The 15,510-nt window shown below is 40.6% G+C and overlaps 1 protein-coding gene across 2 annotated transcripts in view; it reads left to right on the forward strand.

The window, feature by feature from the left end:
• Positions 1-15,510, forward strand: part of WDFY4 (WDFY family member 4) — a 142,009-nt gene that overhangs the window by 47,789 nt on the left and 78,710 nt on the right. For both annotated transcript variants that reach the window (XM_085324754.1, XM_085324753.1), the window contains exons 26-38: positions 564-655; positions 1,653-1,752; positions 2,521-2,726; positions 3,365-3,534; positions 4,062-4,187; positions 4,667-4,828; positions 4,945-5,142; positions 6,883-7,000; positions 7,520-7,677; positions 8,114-8,352; positions 10,417-10,526; positions 11,443-11,634; positions 12,256-12,395. In XM_085324754.1, coding sequence (XP_085180880.1) covers positions 564-655; positions 1,653-1,752; positions 2,521-2,726; positions 3,365-3,534; positions 4,062-4,187; positions 4,667-4,828; positions 4,945-5,142; positions 6,883-7,000; positions 7,520-7,677; positions 8,114-8,352; positions 10,417-10,526; positions 11,443-11,634; positions 12,256-12,395 — 2,011 coding nt within the window. The remainder of the gene's footprint in view (positions 1-563; positions 656-1,652; positions 1,753-2,520; positions 2,727-3,364; positions 3,535-4,061; positions 4,188-4,666; positions 4,829-4,944; positions 5,143-6,882; positions 7,001-7,519; positions 7,678-8,113; positions 8,353-10,416; positions 10,527-11,442; positions 11,635-12,255; positions 12,396-15,510) is intronic.

Below are 15,510 nucleotides of genomic sequence, written 5' to 3' on the forward strand. Positions count from 1 at the left end.
TCTGCAAGAAATGCCGTTTTTGTGGGCAGGAGGTCATGCAGCTGCAGTAGGTGTGTATGTTATGCTAATCCATGAATTCTTAGAACCAGATAATGTGTTAAAGCAGAATAAAGGTGAAAAGAGGTTGCCATTCCTCCTTTCTGAGTCACTACTGAAGTTCCTCTGCTGTCTCCTATGTGCTTGCAAACCAAGTGCTGATCGCAGTGATGTCCAAATACTGCAAGTTCAGAGTTGCTTCCCCTCTTATAAACAGAGTGCTTAACCCAGTATTGCCAGCCTTGTGGTTCAGTATACGTAGACAGACCTTTAAAAAACAGAAGTTAAAATAAATAAAAGTGCTTTTCTATCATAGAACGGGTTTTACCTGCACATGTAGATGGGTATCCTTTTTATTTGCTTCCTACTTTATAAATGTTTGCATTCCTATTTCAAGGTTATTTCTGCAGCCATTTGTTTCAAGCAGACATTGTTAATGAGTGCTGACATCTGCATGTAATCTTAAAGTAAATAACTGAATAGCTTTCATTCTACTGACCAAAATTGGTTCCCTCTTTCTCTGGAAGGATTGGGTTGTTCCTTGTTTACACTTTGAAACCCTCTTCTGTGGATGAAAATCTGATTTGCCTGGATGGTGTGGCTGAGATGCCAGATGAAGGTGAGGAGCTACTTTTGGAACATGAGTTCTGATGAGTGGCTAAGTGCTTTTTCTCTTCCCCAGGCCATGGTGAACTCTAAATGCACCATAATGCTGCTTCTTTTAATGGAAAGAAGACTGCTTCAAATGATTTAGTCTGGTGAGGGACAGGCTGCATTGACCTGAAGTTGTGGGGAAAACTTGTATTGCCACAAAGCCCTGACATGAAAGGTAGTAAAGTAATCCAGGTATATCCAGGAAGGCCTGGTTTTATGCAGGATCCCCCTCCTGCTAAGGAAGTTACCATGTTGTCCCCTCTCTGCCTACTAGGCCAGCAGTATTTTGACTGCTTTGTCCAGAGCTTACATAGTTTTGGATTTCATGGACTTCCACTGAGATGAAAGGCCATTAAGTTGAAATGGCGCCACATCCTGGGCTGTCATGAGGAATAAATTTTCACTTGGCATCCTGCGACAGGATTTGATATGAAACATTTCTGTTGTCTAGCTGTAGTGAATAATTATGTGCAAGTCTACCTTTTAAAATATCTACCCATTTATGTCCACTCTGTGTGACATCTTGTAGTCACCTGGCTCTTTCGTTGTCTGTGATTTTTCAGTTGAGATTATCACATCTAAAACATAGTATATTAAGGAGACACTGATAACTTCAGTTCTTATCTATAGAAATCATAGAAAGTACATTTCTCATTGTCTGCTTGTATTTTTCTTGCTAGTTAACCTGAGATAGTTCCCTTTGGATTATTCTTCAACATTTAGTCCAAATGAGTTCTAAATATCTATGAAGACAGGATTTTGAAAAATGTAAGCACGGGTAATTTCTGATTTTAGCAGGAGTTTCCATATCCAAAATCTAGTGTCTGCATCTTTTTACTCTGCAAAAGACTGATACAAGTATTTCTGTTGGGCTAATCTGGGGTAAACAAGGTTGTTCGTAAAAGCATTGGAACATGCATTTTGTCTCTTCATTCCTCTTCATTACCTTCTGATATTTGTAGCCTTAAGCCAAACACCTGGAAAGACAATCTGTCTTCGAAACCAGTTACTGAAGATGCTGTTAGATGTAATGCATTCAGACAAACTTCATCTGTCCTCTGAGTAAGTAGAAACAATTTAGGAAGGCATGCATAAGTGTCTGTCTTCTAGACTTCCTTTTTACCAGTGTTTAACCAGGGCTAAACGCACTGATAATATTTGAATGTCAGCGAAGATATGTAACAGATGATTTGATTTGGAGTTACTTTCTGTCAGTGGTTTATCTGGGATAGCAGTGATCTCCATTTTGAAAAATGATTGATGTTTTCAGAAAAGTCCTCAAAGGAGGAAATCAGAGATAGTACTGTTAATTCTACATTGTAAGGGGAGAAGAAATAATAATAATCTTGAAACTCAGTTCAATCTAATGTGGGCTTACTTAAGTCCCAGTATATTAATCATGTACATTTAGTTATTCTATAGTCTTATCCTGTGTAATTGAAAGGCAGAGGTCATATTGATGACTGCCTTAACTGTGCATTTCCACTTGTTAAAATATATTGGACTTCTAAATTTAAACCAAAATCCTAAATTTCCAATCTATAATGTAGTTTGTCAGTAACTACTGATACGTAGTCTCAGAAGGAACTTAATTCCTGTCAGTGAGCTTTTGGCCTAGCAGTAGTACAAGGTTGGACTTTGGGAATAGACTGGCCTGAACAGTGTGCATGAATATATAAATCTCCATAATTCTATGTTGTGATAAAACTTTAACTGGCATTTTTCCACAGTGACTTGAGCTCCTAAATCACTTAGCGATAATTCTAAATAAAAATGCTTGTCTTCTACTGTATTTCCTTTCATATGCTTTTACTTCCCTTTTTATCCCAGGGTGCAAGAAGAAACATTCTTGGCACTGGGGTCGGACTGGTTTCTGCTATTTACACAGAGCTACCTTCACTCTACCACGGTTGTACTAGGAATCAAGCTGCTTTTGTACTTCCTCCACAATCGTTCCCTGCTGAAAAAATTCAAGGAGGGGATAGTGGCTGGGCGCTGGCTGGAAAACAGCTCTACAGGGTTGGATATTCTAATGGGTATGTGTTGGTGTGATGTTCCCAAAACACTGTCTTGCAGGGGAAGTGTTATAAAAAATGGCACTGACATTGTAAAAGGTCTTGATACAACTTGTACCATCTCTCCTAGGAGAATTCCTACTGATCTCAGTAGACAAAGAATCCGTATTGTTTTCTAAGGCAAGTTTGCTGCAGTACTTCAGCTTTTCTGTGCTGTAGTTGACGTTTCAGATTGGCAGTCATAGGGAGATGGCCTTAAAATTTTGCAGAAAATCAGGGTTGCCCACATATCTGAGGTGTTCAGATGTCAGCTTTTGCCTTGAACTTTGTTTCTTTAAGGTTTGTTCAGTGTCATTTTTGCTGATTAGACCTGTGGGTATGGGAGAGGGAAGAAGGAATTGAGGGGGAATTTCTTGTAAATGATAATGGGGAAAATAGTTATCTAGTAGTTTGAAGAGGAACCATGAAAACCACTGAGATTGCAGCCTAACATTTTACGTTTGTCTGATGAACGCACAGAGCACTGGTATGCAGTAGGCTGGAACTCGCAAAAATGGGGATCAGAGTAGGCCAGTAATCCTCTGATACGGCACTCATTCACAGAGACTTCTTCAGAGTTTTTCCTTTTTCTTCTTTTTTTTTCCCCTTTTCCTTTAAAGATAATTTAAAACCTCAGACTCCAGTGCCTGATAACAGCTCCTTCTTGATTTTTGGATTTTCTGTGTTGCAAACGTGTCTGACTGATCATGTCCACATCCCTGAGATCTACTTACTGGTGGCAGGGCTCTTTCTGGCAACTCCACAGTGTGAACCACCTGCAACAGCCAAGGTAAGGCCTTGCAAAATTAGTGGACAAACAAGAAACTTCCATTGCTTTACTCCTTTGATAGATTGCTCAGGCAAGTTAAGCCTGATTTTTTTTTTTTTTGACAGTTAAAATTAGTCATCCACACTTTAAAGATTGTTAGCTTTGTCTTAAGGAAATCTGCATTCTGAACAAACATGTTTACATAAGGATTAAATGACATTTAGCTAATGTACTAATGCACTTTGGAAGGTAGTTCAGATTAGCTTTCTTGTCTTTACGTAGTCAAGGCTCATTAAAATCTCAGAATTAGTGAACTTGGGTACTTTCTCCAGTGTCCTTAGAAGCTATGAGGCTCTTTTCCCCAGTAGTGCCAAAGATAACTCTCTAAAGAGGACCATCCATTAGTGCTATCCTGGGAAAATGCAAGAAATAGGGAAGAGCTGGTGGAGGTAAAGATGATATATTTTTTTGCTGATGTGGAGAGAACAGGAGTTGTTCTTGATGTTTTATAATTCAAGTCTCTTGAAATATAACTCTTCTTCTTCTAGAGAGATCTTGACTCTATGCTGCAGTGGATCTTGCAGCACCACCTTACAGAGAATGTCCTCAAAATCGGGTTGTGTGCAGAGGCAGCTACTTTACTGCTGGAAATGGTTAAGGTCACTGTGGACAAGGTAAACATTTTGTAGTGGGGCAGTGTAATGTGAACTGCAAACTTTACTGAGAAAATTGGATGTCTGCGGCAATCTTTGTGTAAGTGGAATCTTCCTTTCCTGTCACAAGTCTCTGCTAAGGAGAGCAATGGGCAGGGAAGAGAAAGCATCAGTACAGCTATTGGCATGGTTATGGTGCAGAGAAGGGAATGCTATTGGGTTCATGTTCAAGAGCTCTGAACACAGAGGTGGGTCTTTCCCACAATGTGACCCATTTTACCTATTTTTGGTGGTGAAGGTATTTCACATTTGTAACTGAACTTGTAGAATTCTGACTCAGTATATCCTAAGTCTGCAAGGTAGGAGTTAGTTGCCCTGGCTATTCTGTGGCCATGCCATGTTTGCTGAGATGCTTAGGAATACCTAGAGGGAAGCAAAAATATTCTCATCTGAGAGAGAAGAATGCTGCCTTGACTAGATGCATGTGTGTGTGTGTTCAGCCTACAGCAGATGCAGAAGCTTCCTGGGAAATTGCCTATCCAAGGAATGTTGTCCAGTTTCTGGACTCGATCTATCACAGTTATACTCAGGACCCTGTGTGGCGCTGTCCAGACTTCTTGAAAACTTTGGCTATGGTTGCCTTCCACTCTGGAGCACCCAAGGTACGTGCGTGTGAGTCAGCACAAGCCCTTTAACTTGGTTATGCATAGCTAGGAGGAAATATCAATGCACAGGGGAGTACAGATTAAAATGCATTGCTGTCTGTCCACATCTACAGGGAAGCTCTGAAAGTCTGTTGTCTCCTGATGGTCCATCCATTGCTGAAGGAAAGGGCTGTGTTGATCCTTCATCTCTCCCACTCCTACCACACCCTGCCAAGAAACAAGTGTGGGATTTCATGCGAGTCCTCCTGACGGACAGTCTGCTCAACATCCCAGTGAACAAACAAGGGCATCCACTTGAGCTGCTTATTGAGGTCTCTCATATAATAGTTAAGCCTTACTGCTTTACTTTGCACTGGGGGTGGAAGGACAGGAGACATCCTACTACCAACCTATTGAAAAAAGGATTAGAAATGGCTATGTGGTATTTTCAGTTAGCATTTTCAGCAATTCTTATTCTCTAAAGTATCATTCTCAGTCTATCTGTGGGAGCTTGTATGAGAATGAAGATGATGTAAAAGCTAAGGCCAGATCACATCTCTTAGAGAGCATGCATTACTTCCCACCAGATCTGGATGGCACACTTAGTGGAAGGAAATTCCTACCTTGTCGCAAGGAAGAGACTCCTTTTCCCTTTTCTGCATTCATGTGAACTAAGACATAATGCTACCCCTAGAAAACAACAATAGCATTTTCCAAGCAACATTTAACATTGAAGTAAGGCATGAAAAATATTCCCTTTTCTCTAGTAATGTCTGCATGTCTCTAGAGCAGCCCTTGAATTCTGTTCAGAACAAAAGATTTAGCACTGGAACAGGTTGCCCAGAGAGGTTGTGGAGTCTCCTTCTCTGGAGATCTTCAAGGCCTGCCTGGATGCAACCCTGTCTAACATGCCCTAGGTGACCCTGCTGAGCAGGGAGATTGGACTAGATGATCTCCAGAGGTCCCTTCCAACCTTACTGGTTCTATGATTCTATGATTTCACATAGAGCATTCCCATTCCTGTGTACTGATTAATACAACAGATTGATCTGGATTATGGATTACAGAAAGCACTTGAAAGGTTCAATCAGCACAATGTAAAGACAGGGAGAATGAAAAATTTAGGCTCCAGGTCCCAATTCTCAGTAGTCCAGATGTTCCAGATGAGAGTTCTGATCCAGACTGTTTAGTAAGACAGATTGCAACAAACAAAAAGCTTGACTGCAAGTATTATTTTAGGAGTTAAATCATTTGGCAGAGTGGCATTTCCTAAAGACTCATACATCTTACAGAGTGGCAGTTCTCTAAAGGCATCATAGTAAGTTCCCAAGGCTTAATTGTGATAGAGTTTAAAACAGAGCATGGCTCTTCTGACTGCCTGCTAAAAGGAGCTGAAATTCTCTGAGGGAAAATTTTCTTGGTTACTACCTAGGAACCTAGGTTCTGCCCTGTGCGAAACTTCACTTGTGTTTGGCGTACAGAAGGGAACTGTGCTGTCTCTCAGCTATGAAGTGTAGAGACAAGTAGGATTTCCTGTGTGATAAGCTTGGCTATGAGGTTCTGCTGTCATCTGCTGCCTAGTAACTGTCCATGCATGCACTTTTACTGAATTCTTCATGGGAGGTGCCTTGTTGCATTTCCACAGAGGGGTACACCAAATCCCCACATTTATGTGTGACGGTAGATCAGCTGCAACAGACAACTACATAGCTTGCAGTAGCTGTTTTATACATCCACACCAAGGGGTAAAGTGTGGCAGAGAGGTGAAGTTGCCCTTGTTCTCTCTGTGTTTTTGGGTTTCCCTTTACACTTCCTAAATCAATGCCAAGGCTTTTAGAAGAAATGAGCATTCTGAACTCTCCTGAACTGTATTGGGTGTCTCCTGGAATCCTTACTCCCTTGGCCAAGATGTTGACTGATTCTGAATCTTTGGCTGATTAAAAAAAAAAAAAAAAAAAAAAAGTCCAGTGAAATCAAATGACTTTGTATGAATGAAGGATGAAAGTGACTTTCACAGCTGGATTTCCTGACTGTTTTCCTGCTATGCTAATGTCTTCATGGTAACTATACAGGCTTCTCCAGATGATGCCACCAATGAGCAGAAAAGACATTTTCAAACAAAAGTCTTGCTGTCTGCTATGGATGTCTTCCATGTTACAAGCCAAAGTGAAGGGAAAACAAGACCAAGAGGTGAGAATGAGTTCATTAGCTAGATGTTGTTTGGCATGTAGCTGTAATTGACAGGAAGAGTAACACTCAGCTCAGCAGACCAGACAGTCCATTCACTCCTGCTATAGACCTAAACTAGTACTAGTTGCCTAAACTACTGTGGTGTTGCCATGTTTCCAGAGAGGCGCCTCCTTTTCCCACACCCTCGCCTTCTTCTATGGGGAACAGATTCTAGAGATTAAAGAGGAGGTGAATAAGAGGAAAGAAACCAAGGTTTACCCTTGAGTGCTTCTGGAAACAACCCTGGTAGCAGTTACTGCCATTCTCTTTAGTCATTAGTTGGACCAGTCCTTCATGATAGTATGTAGTAGTGGGTTGGTTCTGCATATTCTGCTAGTCTGCTAGACTTACAGTATTCTTAAACACTTCCCACCTCTGTGACAGTATTACTTCGGACTGGAAACCTCAGATCTCACATGGCCGTGTTATTTGGTATCTCAGCTTGTTGTGGGATAGTCACCCCTCTTGTATTCTCTCCAGGGAGCAGTGATCCTCATGGCACTTCTGAATCAACTGCATCTGTGTCTGTAGTGAATGTTGCTTATTTTGCTCAGAAACTGATTGAGAAGCTGAACAGCAGAATGTTTGCTGCTGACCCCAAGCAAATCCTTCTCTTCATCGCCAAACAGATTGTAGTGGTAAGTCATAAATGATTTTTTTTCCCAGCTGTTATCAACGTGCTTTAGTATGTCCTGTTTCACGGAGTTTGTGATACCAGAATTCTCTAGAAAAGGGCTGCAATATATTTGATGATTGTGATTATCCTGTTTTCTTACATGAACATGTAATGGCCCTAACTGACAATAAAAGCTAGATGGTGCAGCTTGAAGAAGGGATAATTAGTACTTTTCCACTGTCTACTGGTGAGGTACATGTTACCAGACGGGGAAAAATTAATCTCTTTTACAATACCGGAGATTTCAATAGAACTACAGGAAGATTGTATTTATACCCAGCAGGTAGTTCAGGGGAATTTTGCCAAAATAAGTTTGCAGCAGCTTAAATGAAGCGAGAGGAATAGATCCTTGAGGAGAATGTTCTTTGAGCAAGCCAAGTACTCTGCTGTTTTCACAGGTCTTAGAAGGCAGCTTTTCTCAAAAGGAAACTTTCCTCAGTACCCTATACAGCTGTCTAAACCGAGCGATCCTATATTGCCTGTCCAGACCACAACAGTCACTGCCTGAACAGTTTAACATCCTGAACACTCTGAATGTCCTGCAGGAGCAGTGGGATGTTATCTTTGCAACTTACAACTCAAATAATAATTTTGTCGTCTGCCTCATGCACTGCCTTTGCCAGCTGAACTCGGGCAGGTATAAAAGTTGGTCTCGGTATAACATTTGCTTGTCTCTGGTTGCTGTTGTCTATGTCATTAGGTGCCAAGGGGGAGATTTCACGTGATTTTTCACACAAGTTGGGCAGTTTCAGTTTTGGGAAACATTAGAAGAAGATTGAGCTGGATTCAGCCAGACTAAGACCTCAGATGTACCATATCCTAAAAAGCCTTTGGTCCATCGGGCTTCGTGCTCTGGGGTTTGCGAGCGTCATTCTGCAGCCTTCTGCATGGGACAACCTTCTTTCCTGATCTGTGGCTGTCTGTTAAAATGACTGAATGAAACCATTTGGGGAAAGAGGGTTGTTTTCCTCATACTTTTCTCTCTCTCTCTTTTCTTTCTTTCTTTCTTTTTTTTTTTTTATGAAGAACATTGACAAATACTTTGTTGCCATTTTTTCATTTAATTTGGAGAGGAGGAGGGTTACTAATGTGTTCAGTATTCTGGAAGCAAGGAGTTGGTTTTCAGTAAGGATGGGGAAAAGATGAACAGTTGTTCAGTCAGAAGTATATTTTCTACTTGAAACACTACTAAGAAGAAAAATTCCTACACCTCTGTTGCTCCGATAGAGGTTAGTATCTGTGTTTGTGGGTATAATAAGAAAAGGACAGTAGATAGTAATAATATAACAATTTCTTTTTTTCTTAAAGAGTGAGTAAATCCCCTGTTTCATATCAGGGGCATCCAGGGAAGCTTGCATGTTTTTCTGAGCAAAGCCTTTAAATTTGCACATAGGTTTAATTGCTACTCTTTATTAACCAAAATATCTGTATGTGTCCATTCTGTGTCTGCCAATTTTCAGATCATAAGCAGCTTAGTTATTTAAAAGTAGTAACTGCAGTTGAAAAACTTGAGTCCTCTTTGAGGGAGTTGGCCAACGAGTCCTTTATTAAACTGAGGGCCTGGAAACCTGCTTCACTAGAATCACTCCTCAGGCACACAGGTGGCCGCTCTCTGAGGCATCCGCTGTGGGCTGACTTAGTAAGCTGGTGGTTCTGCTCCAGTAGCCACCCTTGCATGGGTATATTTAACACACAAAAAACTGCACGTGGATTTTTTGACTTTTACTGTTTCTGATACTTAGATATGAGCTGCAAAATCGTGGTCCCATTGATGCTGGGAGTTTGGCTGTTGATCTGGATAGGGCTAAAACATCCATGCTGTGTCTTGGCTATTCTTATAGATGATGTGTCAGAGGGATGCTTGCTAATGTAAGCTAGGGAGTCATTTTGGACAGTTCAGTTTTTTCAAAAGAAGGAAATATCAACCTGTGCTTTATTCACTGTAGCAATGCTTGCTGCTTCAATAGAAAATTTCTGTGCTGCTTAGAGGTTGAGGAATGCTTCCAGTGTGCTCTGCCTAAATTGAATCCAGTGATACAATGTCACATGTGAAATAAGCCACACTTCCTGAGGTCTTTTCTAGCTCTGTGATTGTTCTTATTCCAGTCAGATAATAATTTCCAGACAAAAATTACTGAGATGGATAAAAATTGCTGGTAGGCGGCAACAGTATAAACATCCAAAAAACAAACAAACAAACAAACAAAAAAAAAACCCAAAGAAGTGTTGGTGTTATCCAAAAGTTAAACACAGCAAATCCAGGAAATCAGAATTACTGTATTTTAAAGAAAACCCCAAAGTAAAAAAAGGCAGTTTTGCTTATCCAAGAGACTTTGCTTTCTCCTGTAGTGGTGCCTAACAAACGTCATACTTTAAGAATAGCTATAGTGGTCCGAACAAAGATCCAACAGAGAGCAGTGTGAAGGGGAAACATAAGTTTATGGGGAAGTGAAAGGGTAAGGCATATAGAACACAAGCAGAGTGATCTATAGGATCATGAGAAATGATCCTTGATTTTGAAAAACAGACTGGCACTGATTTAGTTACTTGCTTCCTGTAAATCCTGCAGTATCATGTGACTGCTGTAAGCATTGTAGCTTGGGCATATTGACCTGCTAAATAAATCAAGTGAGAGTGGGGCTTTTTCACTGTCTTTATGTCGCTCTGTTTTCCTCATATACCCTCCTTTTCTTTGTCACAGCTATCCAGAAGGTTTTGGGGTTGATGTGAAACCCAAACTTGCTTCGTATCACCAAATTTTCCTTGCTCCCAGTGAAGAGGAGAAGGGCAGCCTGCCTACTCCAGATGATGGTAATCTATGGCAGTTGGTAGCTTTGGCTTACAGGGCAGGAAAATGCCTGGCCTAAACATCCACCAGAGCAGCTGTGCAAGTGCTGCTTAACAGAGTGAGAAAAGTTGTGCTGAAAATGATTTGCCTTATACTGCATATTTTTATCTAAAATTCAGACTCCGTCTTCTCAGAAGTAAAAGATTTCAGTTCAGAGATCTCTTTTTCCCTCATGGTGGCCATTGTCAATGCCCAGCTCTGCTACTTTTGGCTCAATTTCTTTTTTCTGAGACCCAATACTGAGCTTGAAGTCCATATCATGCACGGGAAGAAATATTTGGCAGTTCTAGGAGAAGATAGTGAGTTGGAGTGAAGAATTTTTGGGTTGGATTCAGTGTGTGGACTGTCAGTTAAACCATATTGCATAGGGATGCTCAATTTTTGTATCCTGAGTTGGTGCTAATGCAACCAAATTGATATGATTTACAGAGAGAGTCAGCAAAACAGCTGAGCACTTGTAGAACAATTCATTGCTGTTCCAAACTGTTTGAGTTGTCTACCTTCCTCCCACTGTTTGTAATGACATTTGACAGTATAAAATAATGTCCTCTATGTGCTTTAGCAGTTTATGTAAGATATTAAAGATCATCAGACTTCTGATAGGGTTTTTCAAGGCAGAACCAGGTAAAATCATCTGTCACTCCTACTCATTTTAATCAGGGAGTTGAAATACAGCAAAAGAAATGTCTTACTGCTTCCTATATTAGATGAAATAGACTGGCTTAGAACCTATGCAGCTAATAAAGCGGAGTAACTCCACCAATCCTAGCGATTATTCTAGATCAGTGCTGTTCCAAATGAGATGTTTTTGCTTTGTCTGCTGCTTGACTTCTTGCACAAAAACAATGATTCTTCATTTGCTGTTTCCTTTTTTTCTAGTTCATCAAGAGATTCTGAGAACAGTAGAAATCATCTGGAAGCAGCTCATTACTCAGAGGCGGCAGGCTCTGGAGGACACTTACAAGATGGATGTCTCTGTAAAAGGAGGCGACAAAGAGAGGGAAATGAAGATAACTGAGATCACCCCTCTATGGGAAGAAATGATGACAAAAGCTTGGCAACACTTCATAGGTCTCTGTTCTTTCATGGAGCACTTACTGAAGTGAACAAAGGCATTGCAGAATAATGGAAGGCTCTTGATTCTTGGTTGTGCTCTTAGTCTGCATGTCACTTCTAGACAAAACAGATCATCATTCTCTATTCCGGTATTGTGATTAGAGAGATGTTTTCTGTGTCATGCCTCAGCCCTTCTTTAATCTTCTGGTGATGATTTAAAACTAATACTTTACTACAAGGCAGAAAAATCTCCTCAGACAGTCATATCCCATGGGAGAATTTGACTAGAGGGAGGATATTTAAATGAAGAAGGACATGGCAATGTGTGTAGCACTTCAGGGATCCAGGGCTGCTGTGGATGTCTTGACACTGGTCCATAGCAGACCTCGATTAGGTTTTTACATAAAGACTTGAAAAATACATGTTAATTCAATGACCCTCTTATAAATAGGACAGACTAGCTGAAGTGTGGCTCTGTCATTTTGTTGCAGCTTGTATAATATTTTTACAAACTCTGCACTTCCCCACAGCTTTTGTAATATGTTTACAAACTCTGCACTTCCCTGTGGGTTCACCTTCAAGTCTTACATGCTCTTATTTATCTTTTCCTTTTCTGTTCGTTCTTCTGGACCACAGCATCTGAAAAGAAAAGTCTCCAGAGTAAAGCAGGGCCAGGCCTGTCACAGAGCAAGCACAATTCATGGAGTGAAAGCCTCTCTTCAGCAATGAAGTTGATGCCTGGACGAACCACAAAGGAAATAGGGTGCAGAACGGAGGTAAAGCATGCTTTTTTTTTTTCTTTTTTTTTTCCTCTCTTTTTAGGCTCTGTAACCTGCTTTTGAAGGGTTCTGGAAAGCTTGTCTGGACTGAATCCTCTGTGTATGTCTCCTGGCATGTTTTCTTGAAAATTACAGACACTTATTGCTGTTAAGGCTCCTTTCCTAGACTTTAAGAACAGAAGAGACAATTATGAATGATTTTGTTTGACAATCTGGATAGCAGGGGCCAGAAAGCTTCACTCAGGCTTTGCCTAAAGGTGTGATTTGAGCCAGGGAGGTGAGAGCATGTTATTGTGAAGATGCAGAGTCAAAGTTAAGCTCTGCTGGATTCTTTGAGGCCAATTCAGATGTCTTTGCACTGGCACTGCGAGCTTTCAGGAGCACTGGGCAGATATACCTACATGACTAACTAGTCAGCTAGAGTTTTTTACATTGGTCTCAGCACGTTGCTGCTGGAGCTGACATGGTTGAGGAATAATTTTAGACAAACAGTCCATAGGTAGTGTGATTTCATAGCTCACCTGAAGTGGCATAACTTGATGCTTCCTAGAAGCTCTTAGACTTTCTACATGCATGTGTAAATGTTTCTACTGGGAATCCAGTTTCAAGCAGGAATGTAATCTCAAGATCTGCACTTGGAATTGCTGATGGTTATTGTCTGGTCATCTAGATGATGATTGTATTCCTCTTGCACCTCAAATTAGTTACCTAAATCCTGCTTGTCAGTGTAGTCTGTTAATTGTATTACTTCTAAGGAACTGAAGTCCCAGCTGGGAAGGTACATGATTATGTCCATAATTTTAATTAAATTCTGATGTGCTTAAAGTTTGGCATAAACTTCATCAGCTTTCTAAATAAGAGTCAAGAAGGTAAGTTTAAAAAATCAAAAATAGAACTGGGGTGATGCACCTTTATAGTGGGCAGAGTGGAGAATGCAACAGCCAGAAATCAACAAATTGAAGGTTTGGAAGCCACTGAAATCCCACTTCATGAGCTATTTGTGGTAGCAACCTTCATCTTATGATGTGAACAGGGAAGTGTAAGTGTGGCTGTTAAACCAGATAGGTGTGCCCTGTTTATCTGGGCAGAAATCTGATGTTTGTTTTCAGTCTGTGGCTCTGATGACAGAAGTGTTGGTGCCTAATGGTCTAGAGATCGACATTTACTTTCCTCATTTGCTGTAGTCTTTTATTTGATGTTGGATAGGTTTCTGAGTCTCATTGAATTCTTCTGCTAGCTGTAAAAGGGGGGTGATACATCAACTATAAGGATACTCTAAGGATGCATGTTTTATTGTGTGATATACTTAGACATTACAGCAGTCAAAGCTATAGTATTTGTCATGCTGTAACAAGAAGCCACTGTCATGAACTGGAATGGCTTTATGCTGGGCGCTAGGCACATGCAGAACTAAAATGATACTTGACCTGAAGAACTTAGGTAGGCAGTCTAAACACAAAGTATTTATGCAGCCTTTTTGCATGAGGCCTGGTTATAGGACTTAAAAGGAAAAAGCACCTGGTGCTTGTTTCTGCTTATGTGGGTAACAGCAAGGAGTTGCTGGCTTTGCTGCTGCTTTTGGCTTAATATCACTAGGCGAACCTTTTCCTTCAGATGCTGTATTGGGAGAAAGGATCTTATATTCCTATAGTACTGTCCTTTACTTTTCTACTCCCTGTTGAAGATTAAAGGTCCAAATTTTTGTTTAGCCTCAAGAGATAGGCGGACAAGTGTTTATATATAAAGCAGTTGGTCTGGAGTATATGCAGCATTCATGCTGCCACCATATATGTTCTTAGGCATTCATTGAGAGAGACTATAAAGCTGGGTTATTTTTTCTATGATTGAGCTCAGCCTTCTTGTTTGAGACAGAGGCCTTTTTCCGTGTTTTTGGTGGACATTTGTCCAGAACACAAATAAGTACCAGTTAGAAGTTGCTTCTTCTGTACCAGTTAGAAGTATATCGGGGCTGGAGCAAGTGGCTTTGGGGTAGTGCTGCATTGCACTGACAGAATAGTCAGAGCTTCTGCCTGTGCTTAAGCACTGAGCATTCCAGTGTTAATGCACTGCCGAACATGTCGAAGGCTTATTTCTGCTCTTTAAGAGACAGTGTAAGTCTGTCACAACTTCAATTTAGGGAGTCTTAATTTCTAGCTCAAGCTGTGAAAAATTGCAGCTTTACCCCCAGAGGTCACTGATTCTTTTCCAGGTGTGTTGGTCAGGAAGGCTGTGATATCCAAGTAACATGTCTGATAGCACTTAACTCAGCAACAGTTCTTTCCTTAGCGTGCCACAGCATCTTTCTCGTTCCTTAACTTTGCTACTTACAGAGCAAGTTCTTCCCAGGTACGTATGTAGTGTGTGATGTCATACTGCAAGAGCATCAACTATTTGCCCTGGGGTCTGTTTAATTATTTTTTAAAATTAATTTTGATTATTACAGCTGATTACACCTCAGTGAGCAATGTAATTGATATTTGTAAATGTATCCCAAGGAACATTTTGTACAACATGCTTTTTGCTGTTGAAGGTTAAAGACTCCGTTATTGGTTTTTCCCTAAATATGCCCACATCATTAGTTCCTCCAGTGAAAAGGTTGCCATCTGGAAAAGGCAGCACGGAGACATTATTCAGGCACAAGTGCATGAAATTGGTGTTTTTGCATCTTCTGTCTCTCTCCTGCAAGGGAGCGGCTTGTAATTAAAGGAGCTGGGTTTGGCAGAAACATTATTCATTTGGTGTTATTCCTTATCATGTCAACGACTGACAGCTCCAGAGCTCTGATAAATTGTTCCTCTCAATGAGATGCAAAACTACAATTCCAAATGTTCGTCTCCACTCTCTGCTTTTCTCCTATCCAGCCGATCTTTGAAAGAGTTTGCTGCACTTTTCAGACAGATAAAATATAAAGGAAAAGAAGCATTTCTTTGCTACTCCATAGCCCTCTTTCTTCATGAACTTCACAAGCAGGGTGCCAGGTGGGATTCTTATTATTAAGGGAAGTTACAAGTTACATGAAAAGTCAATGGAATTCATGCTTCTAACTCAGTTACAAGCTTCTGCAAATTTCATTTACAGTCTTATTCTTACTGAAGTTCCTTGGACTTCAAGA

Source organism: Rhea americana, unplaced genomic scaffold, assembly GCF_003343005.1.
Source record: "Rhea americana isolate MKP2758 unplaced genomic scaffold, rheAme1 scaffold_93, whole genome shotgun sequence".
In the NCBI taxonomy this organism is placed as follows: domain Eukaryota; kingdom Metazoa; phylum Chordata; class Aves; order Rheiformes; family Rheidae; genus Rhea; species Rhea americana.